General features: G+C 37.8%; 1 protein-coding gene across 33 annotated transcripts in view; it reads left to right on the top strand.

Annotated features, from left to right (window-relative positions):
- The window catches only part of Adgrl2 (adhesion G protein-coupled receptor L2), a 208,003-nt gene that overhangs the window by 162,799 nt on the left and 21,686 nt on the right, over window positions 1-23,518 (top strand). For 28 of the 33 annotated variants that reach the window (XM_036189375.1, XM_036189374.1, XM_036189394.1 and 25 more), the window contains 10 exons: window positions 845-1,645; window positions 6,660-6,953; window positions 7,511-7,614; window positions 8,514-8,699; window positions 9,478-9,516; window positions 12,209-12,392; window positions 20,247-20,372; window positions 20,639-20,844; window positions 22,018-22,191; window positions 23,154-23,360. In XM_036189375.1, coding sequence (XP_036045268.1) covers window positions 845-1,645; window positions 6,660-6,953; window positions 7,511-7,614; window positions 8,514-8,699; window positions 9,478-9,516; window positions 12,209-12,392; window positions 20,247-20,372; window positions 20,639-20,844; window positions 22,018-22,191; window positions 23,154-23,360 — 2,321 coding nt within the window. The remainder of the gene's footprint in view (window positions 1-844; window positions 1,646-6,659; window positions 6,954-7,510; window positions 7,615-8,513; window positions 8,700-9,477; window positions 9,517-12,208; window positions 12,393-20,246; window positions 20,373-20,638; window positions 20,845-22,017; window positions 22,192-23,153; window positions 23,361-23,518) is intronic. The other 5 variants (XM_036189408.1, XM_036189396.1, XM_036189397.1 and 2 more) reach the window with 1 other exon arrangement.

The following is a 23,518-nucleotide window of genomic DNA, read 5'->3' as shown; positions in this document are numbered from 1 at the left end:
AGCTCCCTGTTATGTGCCTTATGGATGTGACCCTCCTCCCTCCCTCCCCTGCAACACTCCTGTATTAAAATGATCAGCAGGACCTCATAATGCACCTCATAAAGGCGTCAGCTGCTCACAATGAAATTGTATGGCTGCTAATCTGGCGATGGGGTAAATTCTGAAGTCGGCGAAGGGGAGCTACCCTTTCTGTTCCTTTTCTACCCTCTATCTCTTTCTCTGACACCCTTGGATATTTTCTTGTTATTGAAGTGTCATCTTGCCTGGCTTCCAGAACCCTCTCCGTAGCATGCCATGGTTACAGGGTCTCCTGGTCATCTCATCATGCTCCCCTGTGTTGACGTTTCTCTACTCCCAATTGCATTTTCCTAAAATTTATATTCTCCTACTTGAAGCACCTGTAACTTCTATAAAAAGTTCAACATAATTCTTTGCATTGAGTTTTCTGCTTCATTAGCCTTATTTTGTGGGAGTTGCTAAAGGTATATGAGGGGTTAGAAGTCATAATGTTTGAGTTGGAATAAAATACTTATCCATTCTTAAGCACAGGTTCCAAGTTTTGACGCATGCATTACCAAATTATTAAATAAAATCACAACTCAGAAATCTAAATTTTTTCTTAGTTATGATTGATCCCTAATGTAGGTTTGCATTTGTGAAAATAAATGCCAGCTACTATGTATGCTGGAAACTTGATTAGCACATATAAAATATAAACTTCTAAAAACTGAATGCTAAATAAAATGGATTTTCCTCTTTTGATGTGTAATCAATAATATATGTGATTACCTTTGTCATTTTTTAAAAACTGTTCACTTCTTGTCTTTTTTTCTGTGACTGTTAGTTTTTGTATGCCCTGGGACCTTGAAAGCAATTGTGGACTCACCATGTATATATGAAGCTGAGCAAAAGGCAGGTGCTTGGTGCAAGGACCCTCTTCAGGCTGCAGATAAAATTTATTTTATGCCCTGGACTCCTTACCGCACCGATACTTTAATAGAATATGCTTCTTTAGAAGATTTTCAAAACAGCCGCCAGACAACAACATACAAACTTCCAAACCGAGTAGATGGTACTGGATTTGTGGTATATGATGGAGCTGTCTTCTTTAACAAAGAAAGAACAAGAAATATTGTGAAATTTGACTTGAGGACTAGAATTAAGAGTGGTGAGGCCATAATCAACTATGCCAACTACCATGATACATCACCCTACAGATGGGGAGGCAAGACTGATATTGACCTGGCAGTGGATGAAAATGGCTTATGGGTCATTTATGCCACCGAGCAGAACAATGGAATGATAGTGATTAGCCAGCTAAATCCATACACTCTTCGATTCGAAGCAACATGGGAGACGGTGTATGACAAGCGTGCAGCATCCAATGCTTTCATGATATGTGGCGTTCTCTATGTCGTCAGGTCAGTGTACCAAGACAATGAAAGTGAAGCAGGCAAGAACACAATTGATTACATTTACAACACACGCTTAAGCCGGGGAGAATATGTGGACGTTCCTTTCCCCAACCAGTATCAGTATATTGCTGCAGTGGATTACAATCCAAGAGACAACCAGCTCTACGTATGGAACAATAACTTTATTTTACGGTATTCTCTGGAGTTTGGTCCACCTGACCCCGCCCAAGGTAAGAATGTTTGATGTTAGCCCTCCATCATTTGTACTACTTACTTTCAAGGGACTTCTAAATGTTTCCCAGTATCTTTTCTTCTCATAGTTAAACCACAAAGAATGATCTGGTATATTGCAGCCCTGTTTTGCACAATTCTCTTTTACTCAATTTGTTCATGTTGACTTCAAGAAATGATAGCATTGCTCGATTTAGTATTTCATTGTTAACCGTACAGTAACTCCTCCAAACCCATTAATGTGTTTCTTCTTTACTTGTGTTCTGAGCTGATTACACTGTGCCTTTAAAATTCTTGGCACAGGTGGTTAAGGGAAATGTGTTTTAGGATGTCCCAAGAGAATAGCTAAGTTTGACATAAATTTGAAAACTGAAAAGTTTATGAAATAATGATATTAACCTTTTCACCAAGGTAGAACACACCCATCTGCTAAAGCACTACTGTTAGAGATATTCACACTCATTAACATACAAACACTTCTCCTTAGATGTGTTATTAATAAATTCTAAATATTGTCACATGGTCAGTGCCTGAAAAGGGTAAATCAGAGCTTTTATGATTGAATTTCAAATCCAAGTCTTCATAGAGTACCAAAATACGTGTTCAGTTTTACTTGTAAAGAAAGATCATTGACGGCCTACTGATGAATCATGTATGCCTGGAGAGCCTTGGTTTAAAAATGCGGCTGTAAAATTTGTTGTTAAATTTTCAGGAGCGAAATCTCCTTTAACAGCACAAATCTTTACTGATAGCCTCTTAGAATCATTTGTTTTAAAGTATGTGATGTCTGTTTGCTCTAGAGCATAGCTGTTTGGGATGCTTCGTGCATCCTAATTTTTCCAAAAGGTACTACAGTGCATCTGTTTCATCCTTCCAGCCTCACATAAGGGAGACTTAAGGCACTGACAAGCTTCAGGCATTGGCTAAAATTGTATTGATGTGCGGTTCACCTTTGTTGTAAGCTGCTCCACCTTGACAACTGTTACATTTGTTTTAGGTGGCAGTAAATCTTTCCCCCTCACTAGAAAAAAAGCAGCGGGGAAGGGGAGAGGAGAGAGGGAATACCATAACAACTACTAATTCCTAAAGGCTATAGTGGAAGGGTTGAGAATGATGTATAGTGTATAGATGTATTCATTGAGTGTCGATTCCATTTACATACCGCAATGACTCACTTTCTTGTCTCAAATCATCTCATTAGATATGAGAAGCAGTAACAATGGCTTTCCCACTTGTGATCTATGTGCTTGTACATTTTGTGATGCAATATTGGTCAAGAAGGCTTCGGTAATTCAGATGTTTTTCAGAAAGAGTCCTTACTAGTTTGAAAATGAGACACGCAGCAAGTGAGCCTTCCCATGACAGTGTTTTATCTTTCCAAATAGTTAGCCATTCTTTCATATTCCCAGAACATAAAAATTCATATTGACCCCTTATTAAACCCTAAGTAATAAAACATTTTACCTGACCTAAATTTTTTCTGCTGCTGTTTGACCCATATTCTTATTCTCTCTCCTTATAATGTGTCTTCTTTGGCTTCTCGAGACTCGTCTTTCTCTTCTGAGGTGTGTGTTCTATATACGCCTAGAGGTGGGGTCTTCCACAACTATCCTGGCCAGTAGATTTAGGTCAAACCAGTAAGGCACTTTCAGCTTTTCAGAAGCAAGATTCAAGAAATGCATAAGGCTAGGGGACAGAGCAACCAGAAGAATTGAGTCTTTGCTTTCTGTAAACCAGCAACTGACTGGTACAGCTAAAAGTCATTAAGTCTTAATGGACTGGGTTCCTGGGAGGAAGAACCTACAGGATTTAAGAACAGCCTATGCTGTATATAACAAACAAAACAATTCTTAAAAATGGAAAGCCGTTTTATGGGCTCTGGATTGTATGTGGCCAAAGGAGTAAAGGGTGCTGCCTAATCAACTGGTCTTTTCTTGTGCATTGTTACCGTGCTAGCCCATCACTTCTAACACTCTTCTCATTTTTAGATCCAGCCTTTCAAGTTTCTGATGGCACAAGTCTACTATTTCCGTCTCCTGGTCTTCTTTTAAAATATTTGAATGTTTAGCTTTTGTTCTCTCCATGAGTCATTTCCTTTGTTGTTTTAAACTACTTCTAATTTTTCCCTCTCTCTAGAACAGGCCTCAAAAAACCCTTTCTGGTTCTATTTTAACTCTTCAATTTGTCCATAGAACTTGATATTTCTTAATCTTTCTACAGATCTAATATTTCAAATATTAACAACAAAATAGTATATCTTTAGGTCAGTGTGGGGCATTTCCTGAAGATTTGTTTGTCTTGACTATGAGAAGTCTGATAATTCTGTAACAAAAAAAAAATATGTTTTAGCAAAGGAGCCAGTTTTGTTATGTTTCTAAAATATTCAATATGTCACATTTTCTAAATACTTTTTCACTAATAGAAATGGTAGACAGAATCATTTTCTAGTCACTAAAGTCTTCCTGGGTACCAGGCTAATGTGTTCCTTAGCACTGACACTTAGATGTCACTCAAATGATACATGGCAGGCAAAGTGCTAAATCAGTCTCACTGGATGTTTGCTAGGATGCTTTGATAAACAGAATCTTGTAAAAAAGAGTTGGTATTTTATATTACAGTTCTGTTTTGTGCTGCTACTCAGAGAATGTTTTCAAAGTTTGAACCTTTTGCCATGTTCATGATGCAACTTCACCTTCCCATATTCCAGCATAAGGGCAGATTGCTTTATAGGACTCTGTCCTTTCTCAGTCTTTGAACAACCTCTTACCTAGAAAGGTAAGGCCAAACATTGAAGAGGATAACCAGGTGACCTTAAATCAGTCACCTGGCTTCTCCATGGCCAGATTATCATGTGTGTGAAAAGATGATTTGTGTCTGCTTCACAGAGCAGTAGTAAGATTTGATCTATTGATCCAGACTGTTGGTTGTCATGACATTTGGCTGTGAATGCTGGATAAATGCCAGCGTACGTATTGCCTGATGCCCCACTGACATTTGTCTCCATTTGTGGAAAGAGATGATGATTTTTAGAAACACATCTTCAATAATAAAATATAAAAACTTATGCCTTGAAGTAGCACTAAATTTCATTCTTCAAAAATCCCACACATTCTAGTTGCTCCGTATAGTTTAGTATGTTGACAAGAAATACATGGGTCCATCTCTGTACCATGCTACATAAGTCCAGTGAGATTGTGCTATTTACATTGCCTAATTCTTTCCCAAAGCATAGCTAACACTCAGTAATTGTGGTATTAATACATATCTGAGTGATTCTGTATGTACTGATTAGTGTAGTGTCAGGGGATACGTAAGGTGGTGTAACTCTAAACCATTTCATTCTGCCTTTTTCTCAGTTCCCTCTGATTCCCTGCTCTCTCTTCGAGACTTGATCCAGCAGCACATTTGACACTTTTGCTAAAGATTGTGATGCTTTGACAAATGTTAATTGAGAAAGCACCAAAAGCCTAGCTGCATTGTAATCAAAAGAAAATTACACAGGTTTAACAAGATGTCAGGAGGGAACTTCCAGAGACAAAGATAGACAGGTTTAAGTAGTTTTCCGCAGCAGCTGGCTAGGCATGTTATTTGACTGATGTGGTTAGACGCCTTTCATATGACCAATCATTTTAACCTAGAAATAAAACACATGCTTAAAATTTTCCCATTCAGATGGGAGGAGGAAGAACCAAAGTGTCGTGTATTTAATAATAACTAGAAGTTTGTCACACCTAAAACCCTAGAAATAGATGCACCTTTTATGCTTAACTTAGCATGCTCTTTCAACTGTTGAGAATTACATAAGTATTTGTAGGGCACAGCTTAAAATGTTAAAAATAGGTGATTTTGAGTGTGTGTTTTAATATTTAGTGTTGCAGTTTGTTTCTTGTATAGGTAAAACAAAAATTAATGGTTTTTAATTGATATTTGTTCATTGTACATAGTAATGGATCTCACTAAGATATTTTCATTTGAGCATATCAGTGTTAATGTTTTTACAATATAAGAATAACTTATTTGTATATTTTAAATATAGGGTGCCCTATATATAGGATTTTAAGAATAAATTTGTAATATCTATAAATGTGAAGAAAACTTGGATAGTTTTGACAGATTTTTAAATGGTAGTAAATTTTCGCTAACAAGTTTTTCAGTGCTTAGTTATTAATGGAGACAACAGTTGGGTACTGTTGTTTCAAAATCTAGTTGATTTAACTCTTTGATAGCAATGTTGGAAGACCAAAAACAAAAAAGAAAAAAGAAAAAGAAAAAGAAAACTTTTCTTAAAATAATTTTCTTGTTTTGTTTTGTTTTGAAATGTGTAACTACAGTTCTCTTACATTCTCTGCTAAGGGTCAGTGAGATAATGAAAGCTTGATTTTTGAATTCATGATCTGTTCTAACCCCCGTCTAGATATGAAGCTACATGGTGAGCTCTGCCCTTTCATTCCCACCTTTGCAAAGTAAAGATGCCAAACCCAGACCAGCATGCGCGTGCCAAACTTATATTCTGTTTGGATGTAATCAGGCATGCCCCAAAATCCCTCAAGCAAGAATGGCTGCTGGCTGGAAAAATGTCAGTGTATGTTTTCCTGCAGGATATGGAGTGGATGACTTCAAATCTTTTTATCTTCCTAATTATCCATAATTGTCAGAGGTTTTTCCCCTTGATCTTTGCATTTGTTGATAAAGTATGTTTGCATAGTAGACTTTTCCTGCACTGCCTTCGTTTGTTTAGCGCTTCATGGAGAGATTGCACTTAACTCATGTGGTCATATTTCACTGAGAGCGGAGCTGCCATTAAGCTTAAATGGTCATCTTTTACCCTTATGAGTAAATTGTAATGGAAGTGATTTTTTTCTTCTTCTCCTTCCCTACTCTAATTCTATTTGTTTATTTGGGATATATGGATGGTGAAGGGGTGTGTGTATGCATGCATACATTCCCATACACGTGACTGTAGGTGAGCATGAGGGTGTGTTTGAGATTAATACACTCATCTTTCTTTCATAGTGCCTACCACAGCTGTGACAATAACTTCTTCAGCTGAGCTGTTCAAAAGCACAGTGTCATCCACAAGCACTACTTCACAGAGAGGCTCCGTGAGCACCACAGTAGCTGGACCCCAGGAAGGAAGCAGAGGGACAAAGCCACCTCCCGCAGTTTCTACAACCAAAATTCCTCCTGTAACAAATATTTTTCCCCTGCCAGAGAGATTCTGCGAAGCATTAGAAATGAAGGGGATAAAGTGGCCTCAGACACAAAGGGGAATGATGGTTGAGCGACCCTGTCCCAAGGGAACAAGAGGTATTTCCTGCCATATATTATACAATACAATGTATGTATTTGTGGTTTAACAAGGAGCTGCTAAATGACACTGAAGCAGTTTCAGTAGAGGGAGATATTTACAATAGCCAATTTCCTTATTTTGTTACATTACAAATGCAGTTTCTCTACACAGCATAAGGGTTTTAAACTATCAAAGTCACTTAAGATCAGACACAAAATTAATTACCTCTCACATTACCTATGTCAAACCTGAGACTTTTGTCCCAGGCCTCTAGTGAGGCTCCCCTACAGCTGTCTTTCTCATTATAACCATCACTTTGGATGAGTCCCAAGAATATCAAGGGCTTTTTGAGTTTTTTTTCCTGCTCTAAATGTCTGATGTTTCTATGCTGACTTTATGCTTATTGTTCATAGTCTTTTGCATTGCATGCTACTTTTTCTTGGTTATTGCCAACTCCTTCTATTAGCATTTATTCAAAATTTAACACACAGTCTAGGATCATTAGAGCCAATTTCCCAGAGGCTTGCCTAAAATATGGCTTTGGTTTCACCTTTGTTTCCTGAATCTGTTGCAGGAACAGCCTCGTATCTCTGCATGGCTTCCACAGGAACATGGAACCCTAAGGGCCCTGATCTTAGCAACTGCACCTCTCACTGGGTGAATCAGCTGGCTCAGAAGGTGGGTTGGAATGTTTTGATGTGATATGTTGACTGAGGGCTTGAAGTTCTAACATAAAAAATGTTGTTTTCTATGTTAAACCAGACTCTGTGGTTCTTTGTTCTGCATAAAAGTTTTTTTGTTTTTTGTTTGTTTGTTTGTTTGTTTGTTTGGGGTTTTTTTGGTTTTTGGTTTTCTTTTAAAGTATAGTTTTGTCTGTAAACTAGTCATTGAATGTTAAATTTGTTTGGGGGTATGCTGTGTTCTGTGTTAAGCTGTTTAACAAATGCATAGTTGTTTAATTTCATTCACATTAAGTTTGTCCTGGTTCTTTTGATGTTCATAAGACAAATAGTGTATTGGCCCAATAAATCAAGTGTCATTAAGTTTGCAACTGAACCCACAGAATGCAAACAGATGTTTGTGTCACATACGGTTACAACACAGTGAGTAGAAATGACCCTTCAAAAGGCTTAGACATCACTCCCTTGATTTTTGCACTGTAATATTGTGCCCTTTTATTTCTCCTCCATATACCTGTTTTGAAATACAGACATTAGGTGATCAGAACTATCTGTTGTCTGATGTAAAATCAGCATCATTGGAATAAGTTAAAAAAAAAAAATAAAGTAACAACAAAGTGTTAGAGGACAAAGAGAGCCAACTGAAAAACAAAATTTAAAAATGTCCCCTCCTTCCCTTTGTTTCTTTTTTGTGTCTGGTTAAGTATTTCTTTTGTGTGTTAAGGATCTAAAACCCTTTAATCTTCTAAGATGAAGAGAAAGTTATTGGTCTCAATTAGTTGCAGATTTTGACATATTTGCAATTTTTCCCCTGACCACAACAGAGGCTCTTAAAGAGAACTGAAAGCCACAGGCAGAAAGCGAGGTTTACTGAGATAATACAAATTGTCGTTCCAGATCAGAAGTGGAGAAAATGCGGCAAGTCTAGCCAATGAACTGGCTAAGCACACCAAGGGGTCTGTGTTTGCGGGGGATGTGAGCTCCTCAGTGAGACTGATGGAGCAGTTGGTGGACATCCTGGATGCTCAGCTGCAGGAGCTGAGACCTAGCGAGAAGGACTCCGCTGGGCGGAGTTACAACAAGGTAGGATCTCTGCCACTGAAGGACATGGCTCTGTGTGTGTGCCAGCTTTCTGCCCTTCAAAACTTGACTGCCAGCTGCCGAGACACACACTTGGAGAACTAACTTCCTAGTTTGCTCACTTCTCAGCAAGAGTTCCTGAGAAAGGAGCAATGTTCTCCTTCCCCTTAAAGTTCTAAATGACACCAATTGTGACAGATTTTACTTAATGGTGACTTGATCCATCTAAATGTGGTCAGTGCTCTCACTGTAGAATTAGCATTTGTAGCTAGAATGATTCTGTGATACCTGATTAATGAATTATGTGAAAACATGCAGCTGTCAATGCTGGAAACAAAGGTGTGACACACAGTGGTATTAGGGGCAGCCTTGGGGAGAAGGATGTATCCATTTTTCGGGAGAAGGCTGATCACACCACCAGGTTTTTCTTACTAAGATGTCTAAGTGCTACTTACTGTGTTATGTTTATATTCCATCCATGTTCAGATGTTCAAGTCTAGAATTAGCCATGGATATGTGGACTATTATTTCTTAACAACGGTGTGTGTATGTATTTTCTCTTTTAAAAATAAAAATAAATGACACTTAAGAAAACAAGAGCTGAAAACTGTAAGTAGACAGCGTCAGCTGTGAAAGGAGTTGCCCAGATGCCCAGAGGAGATCTGTAGCTAGTCCACTTCACAATCAGGAATGCCAACTTAATTTTTGAGGATTTCTTCTTTCCTCATTTTTTTCAGCAGATAAAATCTAACCTCTGATTTTCTCTTCTTTTACTTAAAAGCTCCAAAAACGAGAGAAGACATGCAGGGCTTACCTTAAGGTATCTTTCCTGTGCTGCCCCCTGCTTTCTCCCTTCCACGGCTGCCTGCCACGCTTACGCCATCTTGCTGCATGACTCAGAATTTTCAGTCTTTGATAATTATATAATGTGCCCCATATCAGCTGTAGAAAAATGCTGGCTTTTCTCGGAATAAGCCAATAATATTTTACTGATTTTTTTTAGCTGTTTTCCCATTTATCAAAAAACATAAAAAAACAAAACAAAACAAGAATTTAAAGATCATCCTCCAAATTGGAAGAAAGCACACAGTAGCCCCTTTGTTTTCTCCTGTCATCTCTGGATCAACAACCTGAGACAGCGATGATGTATTCTCGGCAGTTTATCGTATCAAAGACTGTATGGGCATAATACATGTGCATGGAAAAGTCACTGCTTTCTGATCTCTGGGGTGTATTGTTCAATAAATTAGGCTTTGTCCTGGCCCTTTGGGAATTGGCTTCTGGAAGTAGGGAGCGGAGGAGGGTGTCCAGACATGAAATACGAACACTGGTATGGTGATTCCAGTATATGATAGGTGGGAGATCGTTTGAGGCTCATAGGAGCAGGGAGGCACTTTTGTGCTAGGACCAATATTTCTTCCTAGCCTATTGAAATGATAGGCAGCATGCTGAGGATCTCCATGCGAGGAAGCCAACGTGGTTCTTTTGTATTTTGGTTTGCTTTGTAGTTTAGAAGTCCTTTGCTTTTGGGGAGAGGAAGTTAGCTATTACCTGGCAAACCTAACCTCGAAGGACAACTTCACACAGTGAGGGAACAAACCAAAGAACTTTTGTGGTTTTGCAAATGAGAACTTACTCAGGAACTGAAACCTCATCAACTTGGTTGGCAAGGTCAGGGATGGGCACAAAGAACATCTCACTAGTTAGTAAATGACACCTTTGGACCTGAGCCCTTTACAAGAAAAAGCAGAGAGAAATCTGTTTTCCAGGTAGTAATGTTCTAAAGACCCTTAAGAATCTGATTAAGGATGCAGCTAATAGAGATCTATGGAATAATTCACACTCAAATGTTCAAGTTTACCATAAATACTAATGTATGGAATGCAGTGATCAGTGTGTTGCCCAAAACAAAACTCAGTGAGCAACAAAAGACTGCTTCAGGAATATGACTAGGCTGATGATTATCTTGATCCCACCTAAAAAATGCAAATGGTAATACATAAGGAGAATTTCCAATTAGTGTAAGTGTGTCATCAGGAGGATCATGTGTACACGTGATACATCTCAGTATGACCTTAATTTCTGACCAGTGTCATCTGCAGTGTGTTTCAAACGAGTTTCTCTGTTCAGACAAGACTAATAAGCCTCCTTAGATTACAAATCAGAAGCTGACTTACTCTATGCAAATGAAGCAAGTTTCTACTTGGCTACAGAGGATTCATTTGTAACTTACATTAGAGGCTCCAGTCGGTATTTCTTGGTGACTAATGAATCTGGCCTCAGCAGACCAATTTCTGTTCCACTCTAGTTATTGGCTGAAGAAGTATCCGTGTGAGCCTTCTGGACCATTCCATCTCCCACTAGAAAGAGAAAAAAACCTTTAACACCACTTGGAAGTACCTTCTACCTGCCAGGGAGGTCATGGTGGTTCACAAGGCAGATGGAACGAGGGTATAAGATGGATTAAGCTAATTAATCTCACTCTGACAATAACTTCAAACAAGTTTTCCCCTTGCTCATTTCAGTAGAGAGTCTCACACTAGCAGTTCTTTGTTGTTTTTCATATATAGTGTGTCCTTTTTCCTCAGCAGTTACCAGTAGATCAGAACACTGTATATATGGGCCTAATGGCACATTCTGCGTAAGCATGTGGAACAGTGAACACACAGTGATTTCAGCTACACATGGCACAGCATATACCAGCCTAAGTACAGCGAATGTGAGCATCAGAGCTTGCCTCCAGTGGACCAACCTACTGGGCTATATTGTTATTTAATGCTCTTTTGCATGGGGATAAATTAAGCCCACACCTAGGGATATTTGCAGCTCAGTTGCAACACATATGTATTTCCATTCTCCTTAAATCATCCGTATAGCTGTCCAGGACTTTGCCTGTTTTCCTCATTCCTTTAAAAGCAGACCCGGTCCTTACAAGTTAATGTATATATATACATATATCTTTTAGCTGTATTGGTAATGGGAAGGGTGAAAATATAGGCAAGTAGTTTATAAACATTAAAGCTACCCTTACACCCAAATGATAGTAAATAGACAACATCTGTAAAGCAGTCTGACTTATTTGAGTTCACATTCAAAAAATACTGTGACTGAAATTTCTTTTAGATACTGGCCTACTCCAGTAACATTAGTGTTTTCTAGCCTTGCATTTAAATTTGAAGTTATAAACAGGGCAATTGTAGTAGCTCTGAATGACCATATATGTGAGTCAAGTAAGTGAGACTCGGAGCTGCTGCTGGGAGTTCCACGTCCCCTTCAACAAGTGCAGAGTGATTAGAGGAGAGAAAACAAACCACCTTTCCTACAGACTCTGTCAAGTCAAGCAGCTGTTCACTGATATCCACTTAGTTTTGAAGTAGTACAGTTGCCCAAGTCATGAAACAAAAGTGAGTCATCCTGTCAGGTGGACATCACAGTTGTTGCTAGTCAGCAGTTAACAATCCCGTGTGCTCTGGGAGCAGTCAGAACTAACGGTCAGTTTCTAATGGATGCAGGCAATTGTTGACACAGTGGACAACCTCCTGAGACCCGAGGCTTTGGATTCCTGGAAACACATGAATTCTTCTGAGCAAGCACACACAGCCACGATGTTACTGGACACACTGGAAGAAGGAGCATTTGTCCTAGCAGACAATCTCTTGGAACCAACCAGGGTCTCAATGCCCACAGAAAATATTGGTGAGTGTATCTGTGGTCATTTAATTTGGAAGACAGGTGTTAAGGAGAGTAAGTTTGCATTCTGAACTTATCGTGTCCTAGCATTAGATTTCTCTTTTGCTGAGTTACTTATTTTCAGGAAAAGAAATTATTGATCATATTTAATAAAAATTAATGCTTAACCTGAAATCTGCCTATATCTTATAATAGTTTTTTTATGAGTATGTGTGAGTTTTTCAATTGAAAAATCATTAAAAGGAAAAAATAAGAGCACTTAAATGCTATAATATAGATTTCTTGAGTAATGAAAGTGCTTCTTATGAGAACATGGCAAATGCTTTTCCATTTTTATAACAATTCCTAATGAATTTTAATCATTTTATGTGTTCTTCCAGTCAACTATTTTAGCTTGTAAAACTTGAGTGGACTGTTAACATTAAACACAATCTCCTTTAGGTAAATGAGATGTTTAATATCTGGGGATTAGTGGTTCATACTTGTAATGTCAGCATTTGGTAGGCTGAGGCAGGAGGATTGCTATGAGTCCAAGGCCATTCTAGGCTATAGATTTAGAGGGAGATTCACAAAACAACAGTGAGAGATGGAGCTCAGCTGCTGTGGTGCTCATCTAGCATGCATGGGTTTGAATCTCTGGCACCATGTAAACCAGAAATAGTGGTGCATTCTGTAATCCCAGGGAGGTGGAACCAGGAGGTCGAGGTTGAATGTCAGCTGGCCTGTGGGAGACTCTCTCACTTCCCACTAAAAGATACTGCCAGTGAAGAACATATTTTGTAGCATAAAATAGCCTTATTTCTATGTTGTCAAATGGATATCAGTAGTTTTGGAGGGTAGGCTAATAGTTAAAATACTGCCAATGAGGGTCAGAAATCTATTGTTGACAATATTTGGTGGGAGAGTAAAAAAATTGATATTCAAATTTCTCACTCTTAGAACTGACACTTAATTGGTGAGATTGAAGACTTCATCTGAAAAACCTTAGTTGAAGTTTACTAAATATCTTACTGAAATGAAAGGTTCCTGATTATGAGTAAAGAAAAAAAAAAAAAACCATGAAAAGCACCAGACCTTTCACTCCTCCTCCAAAAGCCATGCTGACTCCTTTAGGGAAACATGGATGAAGTTCTGTGGATGTAAGGCCATGTCTTACTGCCGAATCATGACTGTCAATATCACGGTTACATATTAACAACTGAGGAAAAAACAAAACAAAACAAAACAAAAAAAGGTGACATGAGTCCAAATGGCATCTGAATTGAAAAACTTAAGCTTATTTCATGTGTGTAAGATTTTCAAGTGAAGTGAAAAGTATGGAAATATAAATCACTTGATAATTTCAGTGTATAAATGAAGCCAAAACGATGCACCCAGCATAATCTTAGGTATCTGGTTCTTTAAAAGAAAATGTGTCACACAGTAACAGTAAGAAATGAATAAAACCCCAAGCCTCTATGATCTGAGGGTAATTCCTGCTGATTCACACACATTGAACACAACTCAGTTGTGTCCAGTGGCATACCCCTAAGCACAGACGTGGTGTGGACCCCATCCTCTTAGTGAATGCATCCAAGAAAGACTTAAGGTGTGATATTTTTTAACTTCAATTTGTTTCCCAAATTTCCTAATGTTAATCAAGACAAACAAACAAACAAAAACAACTAAATTTTTTCCCTCCACTTGAATGGTGCATGAAAATTTGAAGGGCAATGTTAAATCCTATGATCTTTTAAATCTTGAGTGCCCATAGAACATGTTTCTATTTCTCAGATGGTTTTGGAACCTCCTGACTCCACTTTCCTGGGATTACAGAAGGCACCACTGCCCGGACATACATGCAGCTAGGGAAGCAAACCTGTTTATACATCCCAGATATTTCTGTCCCGATTCAAGACAAACTGAAAATTAAATGTCTATAAATCATCATTTTCTTAATATATCTTCCTGTGTTTTGAAGGATTGTTCTATTGAAATTTTAAGCTATAAGATGTTGTGAATATTTAGGATACAGTGTATACATTTTACTGATATTACTAACTCATGCTTGGAATTTATTGAGTCTTTATACTTATTACCCCAATGTTACCAGTATAGAAGTCACCTTAAGCATTTTAAAAGTTATTTATTTTTATTTCTAATTCATAATCATTTTTTTTGCAAAAAAGAATTATGTGTTGTTGTAAGCACAAAGAAAACATTCTGTTTTTCCTAGAACTTGTCTTTAAACATACTCTGAAAATAGCCTAATATTTCCTTATTCTTTTGAAGCTCTTATCTAAACTTAAAGGATAGCTCTATCTTCAATTATTAAAACAATGTGTTTTTCTTCATAGCAGTTAGTTTTAACTTCATAATGTGACTTTACTCATATGCTATATGATCCCATAAAAATGGTGTAATTGTATGGGGACAGCATCTGCAGTAAACTTTGAGGTCTAATTTGTATTCAGAGGTGTGTGTTTTGAATGTGAGTCTCATGAATTTTGAACAAATGTTCCCCGTGTAATCATCAGCATAGACTACATTTTTATCTTCAAAGGGCAGTCTCCTCCCACCTCCAGCCCAGGAAGCTGCTGCTTCCTGTCACTGTACTTGGCTCCTGACTTCGACTTGCATTCTTTTTTTTACTCTTGCTTCTTTCAAGTTGAGTTAATTTTGAGATCCCCCTGTCCAGACTGGTTATCTGCAGTTCAGCCATGTTGTTCAGTATTACTCCATTTTGAGGATATACTCCCAATTCTGGGTATCCATTCACATTTCTCATGCTTTGAGTTCTTACCACATGGTAGCTCTTATTTTCAGTTGGTCTCTAGCAGCAGTGAGTAAGACTTCACTAGTTCTCCATCTTTCCAATACTCTTTATTTTGGGGTTAGTTTTGCATTTCTATGATTACTAAGTAACATATGTTTACTTCGTATGATGGAGACATGATCTCCTTGTATAGATCTTAAACTCTATCCTTCAGCCTCAACCTCCTGAGTGCTAGCATTTAGAGATATATACCACTATAACCAGTAAGTAACATTTAATTGATGGATTTTTTCGCATGCATTTATGGCCCATTTACTCATCTTTTTATAAAGTATCTGTTAATTTATTTTTCTCTAGTCAGTTGCTTTTTGATTAACGAGCAATAAGATTCTTTATGTGTGCCTAGTGTATATCTTAGGCCAGAAATCTATACACTGAATGTTTCTCTCAGTAAGTGACTTTTCATTTTTGTGCTGTGTTGGGAATAGCAGAAATTTCTACTTTGGGTTTGGAAAGTTTCTGGTACCTAATTTCAGCATCATCTGCCTAATCTTATGTTGCTTACACTTCTCAACATTGTATTATTTTACAGCAAATAATAGTGACCTATCATTATTAATATGGAATCTTCAGTATCCTTTTTAAAATTAAGGAAAAATTACAATTAAACATTAAGAAAATATATTCAGAAGATAATATTCATATACTTTTATTCTTATGAATGCTTTATCTGAAAGTAGATATAAAAGTCTGTCTTTATATTCCATATGCTGGTCTAATTTCCTTTAATTAAAAGAGTGTATATTTTAAAAAAAAAACTTACTCTTTTATTAGAGAAACAAATAGGATGATAAATCCTGTAGACTTTTCCATACTTTATATTTGGCTGATTTCATCTCCAGGTCATCATTTAACTCTGTTTGATACACTGATTAGATCTAGTAGCTTGAGCAGGCCAAGTTTGACCCCACCACCACCACCTCCCCACTCCCCGTTCCCCACCAGGAACTTTCTGTTGAGTAACACTGTGGTACATGTACTGTTCATTGTCTTTCCTTCTGACATTAAGGCTAATTGGATAGCTTAGGTAAGATAAGCCCAACCCATCCATTATAAAATCTCCTTTAATTTATTTTCAGAATGGCCTCAGTAGACAATATAACCCCTCCTCACCACACACACCCCTGCTATGCTTCCCCCCTCCACTCCCTGTACTGTCACTTTAGATTTAGTTGTATTATAGCTGTAAAAAAAAAAGTCAAAATATGATTTGCAACAGCCTTCTATCCTGCTATGTGGATAGGAGGCTGGGCTTGGATCTGTTACTATCTATACTGTGTTGTCTTCTCCCCTGAGCCTAGACTGACCTAGGACTTGACAGGTCCCTTGGTCCCCATCAACATCTTCCCCACAGGCTCTCCTGCATCTCACTGCAGCCAATGAGGGGAAAAAATAAAGCTGTGATGAGTGAGACTCTGATGTCTCTCCAGTGAATTAAGTGTATGCGTGTTGAGCTATCTATTGACTAAGGCATGAGCCATAGTGACCAACATAAACATCCAGCAGAGCTGTGTGGTGATATTATAATATATTTACTTTGATTAAAACACACAGGCAATACAGATGTTCTCTTAGTAGTAAAGTTGATGACAGACATTCTCCATGATAGACAAGATCAAGTAGGGAATAACTATCACCTTCATTTATTTTTAGCTGTTATTTTTAGCATATAATTTTTTACCTTTATTCTAGGGTCTTTTTGGAGATGGTTTGTACAAGCTGATGTCAAACTCTTAGACTCAACCACCGTTTAAAAATCATTTTTACAATTTTAGTAATCAGGTTGCACATGTGTATTACGTTTATATCCGTGGCACTAATGACTTCATGCTGTAAATGCCATTAGATGGTTTTTTTCCCTCCCAGTTAGGATTCTCATGAGTATGTCTACTGTCAGGTGCACCTCTGTTCATTCATCTGATCTGAGAATAGACCACAGTTTACCCTGAAAGGCATTTCAGTGAATTCCCATATTTGGACAAGGGAAGGTAGACCAAAAGTTTTTGTGGGTCTTCTTGTTCAGTGTGTTTCTAGGCATGTATGCATCTTACAGGGAAGTTTTTAAAGGACATGCTATACTAATCCATTTTACTAAATATTTTCCAGTTTTTTTCCTCTGCCTAATTTGTCCAATTTCTGTTCTCACTGGTAAAAACACCGCACCACCACAGGCGCTCACTTCATTTTGACATAACTTTTGTTAATCCATTTGAAGTGATCCCATTCCTGCTTTTATTTGTGGTTTCCTTATGTGTTGACACAGTTCTTGTGTTTTCCTTTCATTCACCTGCTTTATTTTTATCTGTGAATTTGTTGTTCCCAACATTTCCCTGTTTATCTATTTCCTTGCATTCTGTGTGTGTTCTCACCACTAATTTGTTGAGGGTTATGTAGTTTAAAAACTCCTTTCCTGCCGGGTGGTGGTGGCATATGCCTTTAATCCCAGCACTCGGGAGGCAGAGCCAGGTGGATCTCTGTGAGTTCGAGGCCAGCCTGGTCTACTAAGTGAGTTCCAGGAAAGGCAAAAAGCTACACAGAGAAACCCTGTCTTGAAAAACAAAAAGAAAAAACAACAACAACAACAAAAACTCATTTCCTTTTAAACTATTTTGAAGCCATTAATTTACATGATAATGATGTACAATTAATTGATTAGTCTTTAATTTTAGGGTTGGGGTTTTTTGATACCTAAGACATTTTACTCTTGGCTTCCTACTTTATAAAAACCATCTCTACAGTGATTTTATAATGATCCCACGTTTTATAACTTAGTAAGTTTGTCAGGTATTCTTCTTTGTGGTTTCACATTTGGCTTTTGTAGTCTTTCTAAAGTTTATCTTTCATTGTGTTTTGTGGTAGAAGCAACTGTTGGGCTTTTTCCATGTGAGTGAACCGGTTCTCCTGCACTCTGTCAGCACATGATGTGCCCCCCTTCCCCGTCTCTTGTCATCCATCAAGGTTCTACAAGTGTCAGCATGGTAGCAGGATCTAGTATTACCTGCTTTGTGCAGTACTGTCTTGTTTTCAGCGATGCTGGGAGCTTTATAGCCTTTCAGTCTTCCTCCTTGAGGAATTTCCTTGGCTGCCTTAGTGTACATCTCATGCATATGGATTTTAAAATCAGTTTTTCAAGTCCTCTACAGTCATCAGGTCTTGCTCGAATTTTTATTAGAATTATATTTCACTCATAGATTGGTATTATAGCAAGTACCAGAGTTCTTTGAATTAAAGAGAATTACACAAAGGCCTATTTCTTAATTACACTTACTGTGAGTGATGAGTTGTTATACCCTCACAGTTTACATTTCCTTTGATTTTTTTTTTAATTGTTACATAGCATTCTAAGATAAGGATAAGTTAAAACACACCAGTAAGTGTCCTTCTTCTTTAAAGGGCGTTTTCATCATCCTGGACATTTGCATAGACACAAACATTCATTCTAAGAGGAAAACCTCCAACTCAAGGAGTTGTTCCTTTATTCCTACTGTGTTGTAAAGTTTTGTTTATTTTTCATCAAGCAAGTTGAAATATACTGAACTTTTTCTGCTAATAATATTTAATTTTTAAAATTCGATTAATTATAATACTGTTCTCCAATATACTCACTAGTTACACTTGTTGATTTCTTTAGGCTATTATATTTAAAATGTAGCATATAGCATATTTTACTAAGGAGTGTTTTGTAACACTTTAATCAGTGAGAAGCTTGTGAAGTGGTTAGCACACATCGATATCCTGTTTCCTGAAAGAGAAGATATAAATTTATTTAAAATTAAGTGTATATTAAACTACGAACTGATATATTAAGGTCAGAAACTATTGAGGTTTTGAAAGTTTCTTTCCATCAGGTTTAATTTCCCTGGAATGTTTCTATTCTCAGTTACAATGTTTGCTGGCTGATGCACACTTACTTTTGTAAAGTTGATTATTTCATATCCATTGTTTCATTTCTTCAAAAATCAATAGTCATGTGTAGTAATAATCCCATTACTTTAGAAAGTTCATATTAGTTTTTCTTTTCTATGAACATAATTTTTAAGCTAAAAAGTAAATATAACGTAAGTGAAATTAGCTAATTCTTACATGTGTGCCTGGAAGATTTGAATTTGCATGAAACTCAGATTTTTTTATTTGCTTTTAAGAGGAATAAGTAGTAATTATAGACCCATTCAGTGTGAGGAGGAGATAATTATATATCAGAGGGTGTGTGTGTGTGTGAGTGTTTTGCTTTACTTCGTTTTGTTGGCAGGGTCTCATAGAGCCAGACTGGGTTGGGAGGCTCTGTGTAGCTGAGGATGACTTTGAACTCATGATTCTCATGTGTCTGCCACCACTGGGAACTCTGGGCCTTTCTGCTGAGTGTTGTCTTTGGAGAAACACTTGAGTGAGTCATGTTTCCACACTGGATACCTTGCCACTCATAAAGAATCGATCTAGCAAGGGAGACCATCTACTTAGCAGCTGCTTGATCTTTTCCAGCATGAGTCAGTAAGAGCAATAGCCTGTGTCTGCACTGATGGGAGTCTAAGAGTTGCACGGGAGCCACTATAAACTTGCAGTTGAGTGGTTTGATTTGAGGCTGAATTACTTCTAAGAATCTCTGAATGCCTGTGTTTTCATATTTACAAAAAAATGAAATGCAAAAATAGTATTTGAGTAATGAGAGCGCAGGGGTATGACTATTTTGGTATCAAAGAAGGGAGTGAAATTACATCTGTCTGCTGACAGTTTCTCATTAATATTCTTTACTGCTCTCACTGCTGGTAGAAATTAGCAAAATGTGTAACTGCAAACTTTGCATTACATAGTTCTATTAAAATCTCTTCTACCTAGAAAGAGATGTACCTGTGCCATGAAGACATTCAGATTTGTACTCACTTTCCACTAGGGGATGGTCACTGAAAAGTTACATAAAAATACAAAAAGCCCAAATGAATAAAGTTTTGCAAATAGAGAAAAAGGAAGCTGTAATTCCTTTGGGATTCTCTTGTCTATTTGTAGTTTAAAGAATAACCACCCTTCTTTTTTTTCTTTGTTTCGTCCAGCTCTGGAAGTTGCTGTGCTCAGCACTGAAGGGCAGGTCCAAGACTTTAAATTCCCTCTGAGCATCAAGGGTGCCGGCAGCTCCATCCAGCTCTCCGCAAACACTGTCAAGCAGAACAGCAGGAACGGTAAGAGGGCAGCCCCGCTTTTCCCTTGTCTTCTCTTGCCTTCCCACCTTACTTTCCTCCCTTTACAACAAAACTGTGCAGTTGAACCTGTTCTGTCTTGAAAATGTATCCTTAATATTTGAAATAATGCATTACTTCCCTAACGAACTTGATTTAGATCTACTTAAAGAGTCCCTTGAATTTTCTCACTGTATGCTTGTTTTGCCACTTGCTTTCTCTTCCGAAGTGATCTGGTGTGACTCCTATGACCATTTCTTCCTCCCCAGGACTGGCAAAGCTGGTATTCATCATTTACCGTAGTCTGGGGCAGTTCTTGAGTACTGAGAATGCGACCATAAAGCTGGGTGCAGACTTCATGGGTCACAACAGCACCATTGCAGTGAACTCCCACGTCATTTCCGTCTCCATCAACAAGGAGTCCAGCAGGGTGTACTTGACAGACCCGGTGCTCTTCACGCTGCCACACATTGATGTAAGCTAATGTGTGCTAATGAAGTCACTGGAGGGTTTAACCCTCCGAGAAAGGAAAGCCAGGCTGGCACTCTGAGGATGCAGGAAGGAGAGGGTGGATGGGTGGGTGAGTGGGTGGGAAGGAGAAGACCTTTTCATTTGAATTTTAAATGTTGGACTGGGTCAGAGACACAAGTTTATTTAAGTCTGTGAACATAAAATTAAATGAGCCTGGTTCAGTGATTATTAGAACTTAAGTGTATTCTTAATGAAAGCTAATTCAGTAATCAACAAGAAAATGTAAATGACTCTAATTTGTTTTTGGATGAAAATTAACTCTTACCTTAGCAGCAGGATATCTGAATATTAACTCTTAAGACTCTAATTTTTTAGTATGGCTAATCATTATTTTTAATTAGTTATATTGGGCTCATGTACACACATGCATCTGCATGCATGCATACAAGCATGCAAGCCCTTGCACACAAATATATGCACATATACATACTAAAATTAATCATATTTGGCTCAGCTTTTATCAAATATTGCATTTAAAAATTCAGAATTAAGGAGGTTGCCTTGTCTGTGGTGCCTCACAGCACAGGCTCCTGCTTTGTTGGAAGATGGGCTGTTACAGTGGAGTGAATGAATGCCCTGAGAAAACCAAGCGTCCAGCACAGACAAGAACAGTCTGTATGGTTGTAGAGCCTGTCTAATATTAACTTTATTTGATTTTCTCTTAAGAGCCTTATAGTGTCAACTGTGTTTCAAATGTATCTAATCTGTCACTTAAAGGTAATCATAAAAAGTACCCCAAATTAAACATAGTTGTTTTTTAAGACACTTGGTGCCTAAAGGATTTTCTTAGAACAAATTCACAACCTTAATCTTATCAGAAAACAGGGAAAGAGTCTAATGTACTCATCAGTAGGTAAAATCATAAGATGGAAATTGTAATTGAGTGAAATGGATCTCTGGTAATTTAGAGTACACGTTAGAGTGTTTCGGACTATAAAGCCCCCTTTAAGCTAGATATGTGCCTTGTATAACATAGTCTACAATTTTGCTGATGAAAAACTTTATTGTCTGAAACATGCAAAGTTTAATCTAAATTACCTTTTACACATATTAAACAATTGCTATTGCCATCTTTGAGTGTAAAATCCTAATTTTATCTTGTCATTTTATTTCCCAGCCTGACAATTATTTCAATGCAAACTGCTCCTTCTGGAATTACTCAGAGAGAACCATGATGGGATATTGGTCTACCCAGGGCTGCAAGCTGGTTGACACTAATAAAACTCGCACAACATGTGCATGCAGCCACCTAACCAATTTTGCTATTCTCATGGCCCACAGGGAAATTTCAGTAAGTATTTTCACTTCTAATTAGTCTCAGGGAAAGACCTCAGAGATTCAAAACAGCTTGTGTAACAGTCCATCTTTGGGTGCTTATCGTAACTAAAAAGCAAACAAAGTAATGCAGGTCTCTAATTGTTCTTACTCTGTCCGTGTATGCTCAGAAGTTTTGGTACTTTCTCCCTTTACAAACTTGTGCTAAGTTTCTGCCCACCTTTGTGGGGAGATGTTTTTCAGAGGCAACCGAGGGTTTTGAGGACAGAAAGCAGTGGGGGCGTCAGGCTCCCTGGTGTAGGACGCCATTCCAGTACTGAACTGTGGAATCCCTTCTCACAATGTTGCTTTAACAGTTGGCACATTATGTAGAACTGCAGGCTTTGAAAAAAAAATCAGAAAATCTTCTGAAATTTGATTTCATAGTTTTTCCTCTTGCTAAAGCGGGTGATAATAGATAATAAAAAAAATATTCAGTATATAGAATGGGGCCAGGGATGTAGCTCAATGGTAGTATTTAGCCCGAGAAAGACTCTGGTTTTCACCCCAGACTGCTCATTCTATGAAAGGTACAGTACAAAACTTCTTCATGTATCATGCTTATCTGTGTAAGTATGTAGATACCAAAAGAGCAAAGGAAAACTTCAAAGTTGGATTATGTATTTATTAGCTGTACAATCATTAAAATGCTAATTATTTTCATCATAATTAGTCTTCATGTCATGTAAATATTCTGTCTACGTTTTTAAGATAATTGTTTAAATAGTTATTTTTAAAAATGTAGCCTCTTGCATCATTTTCTATATAAAATCTCCTATTTTGTTAAATCATTTTAAAGTGGTAGATCCAGTAATACAATCTTTAACTCCATTACACAGTCTACATTTTTATCTGTGATCCCTCGCAGAGAATGGATGGAAGCTGCCTTCCTCTTGGTAATATGGAATGCTGACGTTCTTCACACTTTGTCTTTTCCAGTATAACGGAGTTCATGAGCTGCTGCTGAAAGTCATCACCTGGGTGGGCATCGTTGTTTCCCTCGTCTGCCTGGCTATCTGCATCTTCACCTTCTGTTTCTTCCGAGGTTTACAGAGTGACCGCAATACCATCCACAAGAACCTTTGTATCAACCTTTTCATTGCTGAATTTATTTTTCTCATAGGCATTGATAAGACAGGCTACTCGGTAAGTACCTGTTGAGTTGGATGACCTTAGGTCTACGAGCTGTGAGTGCAGGTGTGATGCTGACATGAGGATTTGGCCTTGTTGGTTGATGTAATTGATGGCCACAGTGAAGGATAAATTGTGATAAATTAAAAGACAGCTCACTCAGTAATGTTCTT

Source organism: Onychomys torridus, chromosome 6 (assembly GCF_903995425.1).
Source record: "Onychomys torridus chromosome 6, mOncTor1.1, whole genome shotgun sequence".
Taxonomy (NCBI): Eukaryota; Metazoa; Chordata; class Mammalia; order Rodentia; family Cricetidae; genus Onychomys; species Onychomys torridus.
The sequence above is the reverse complement of the archived record's forward strand: the minus strand, read 5'-3'. Positions and strand labels throughout refer to the sequence as shown.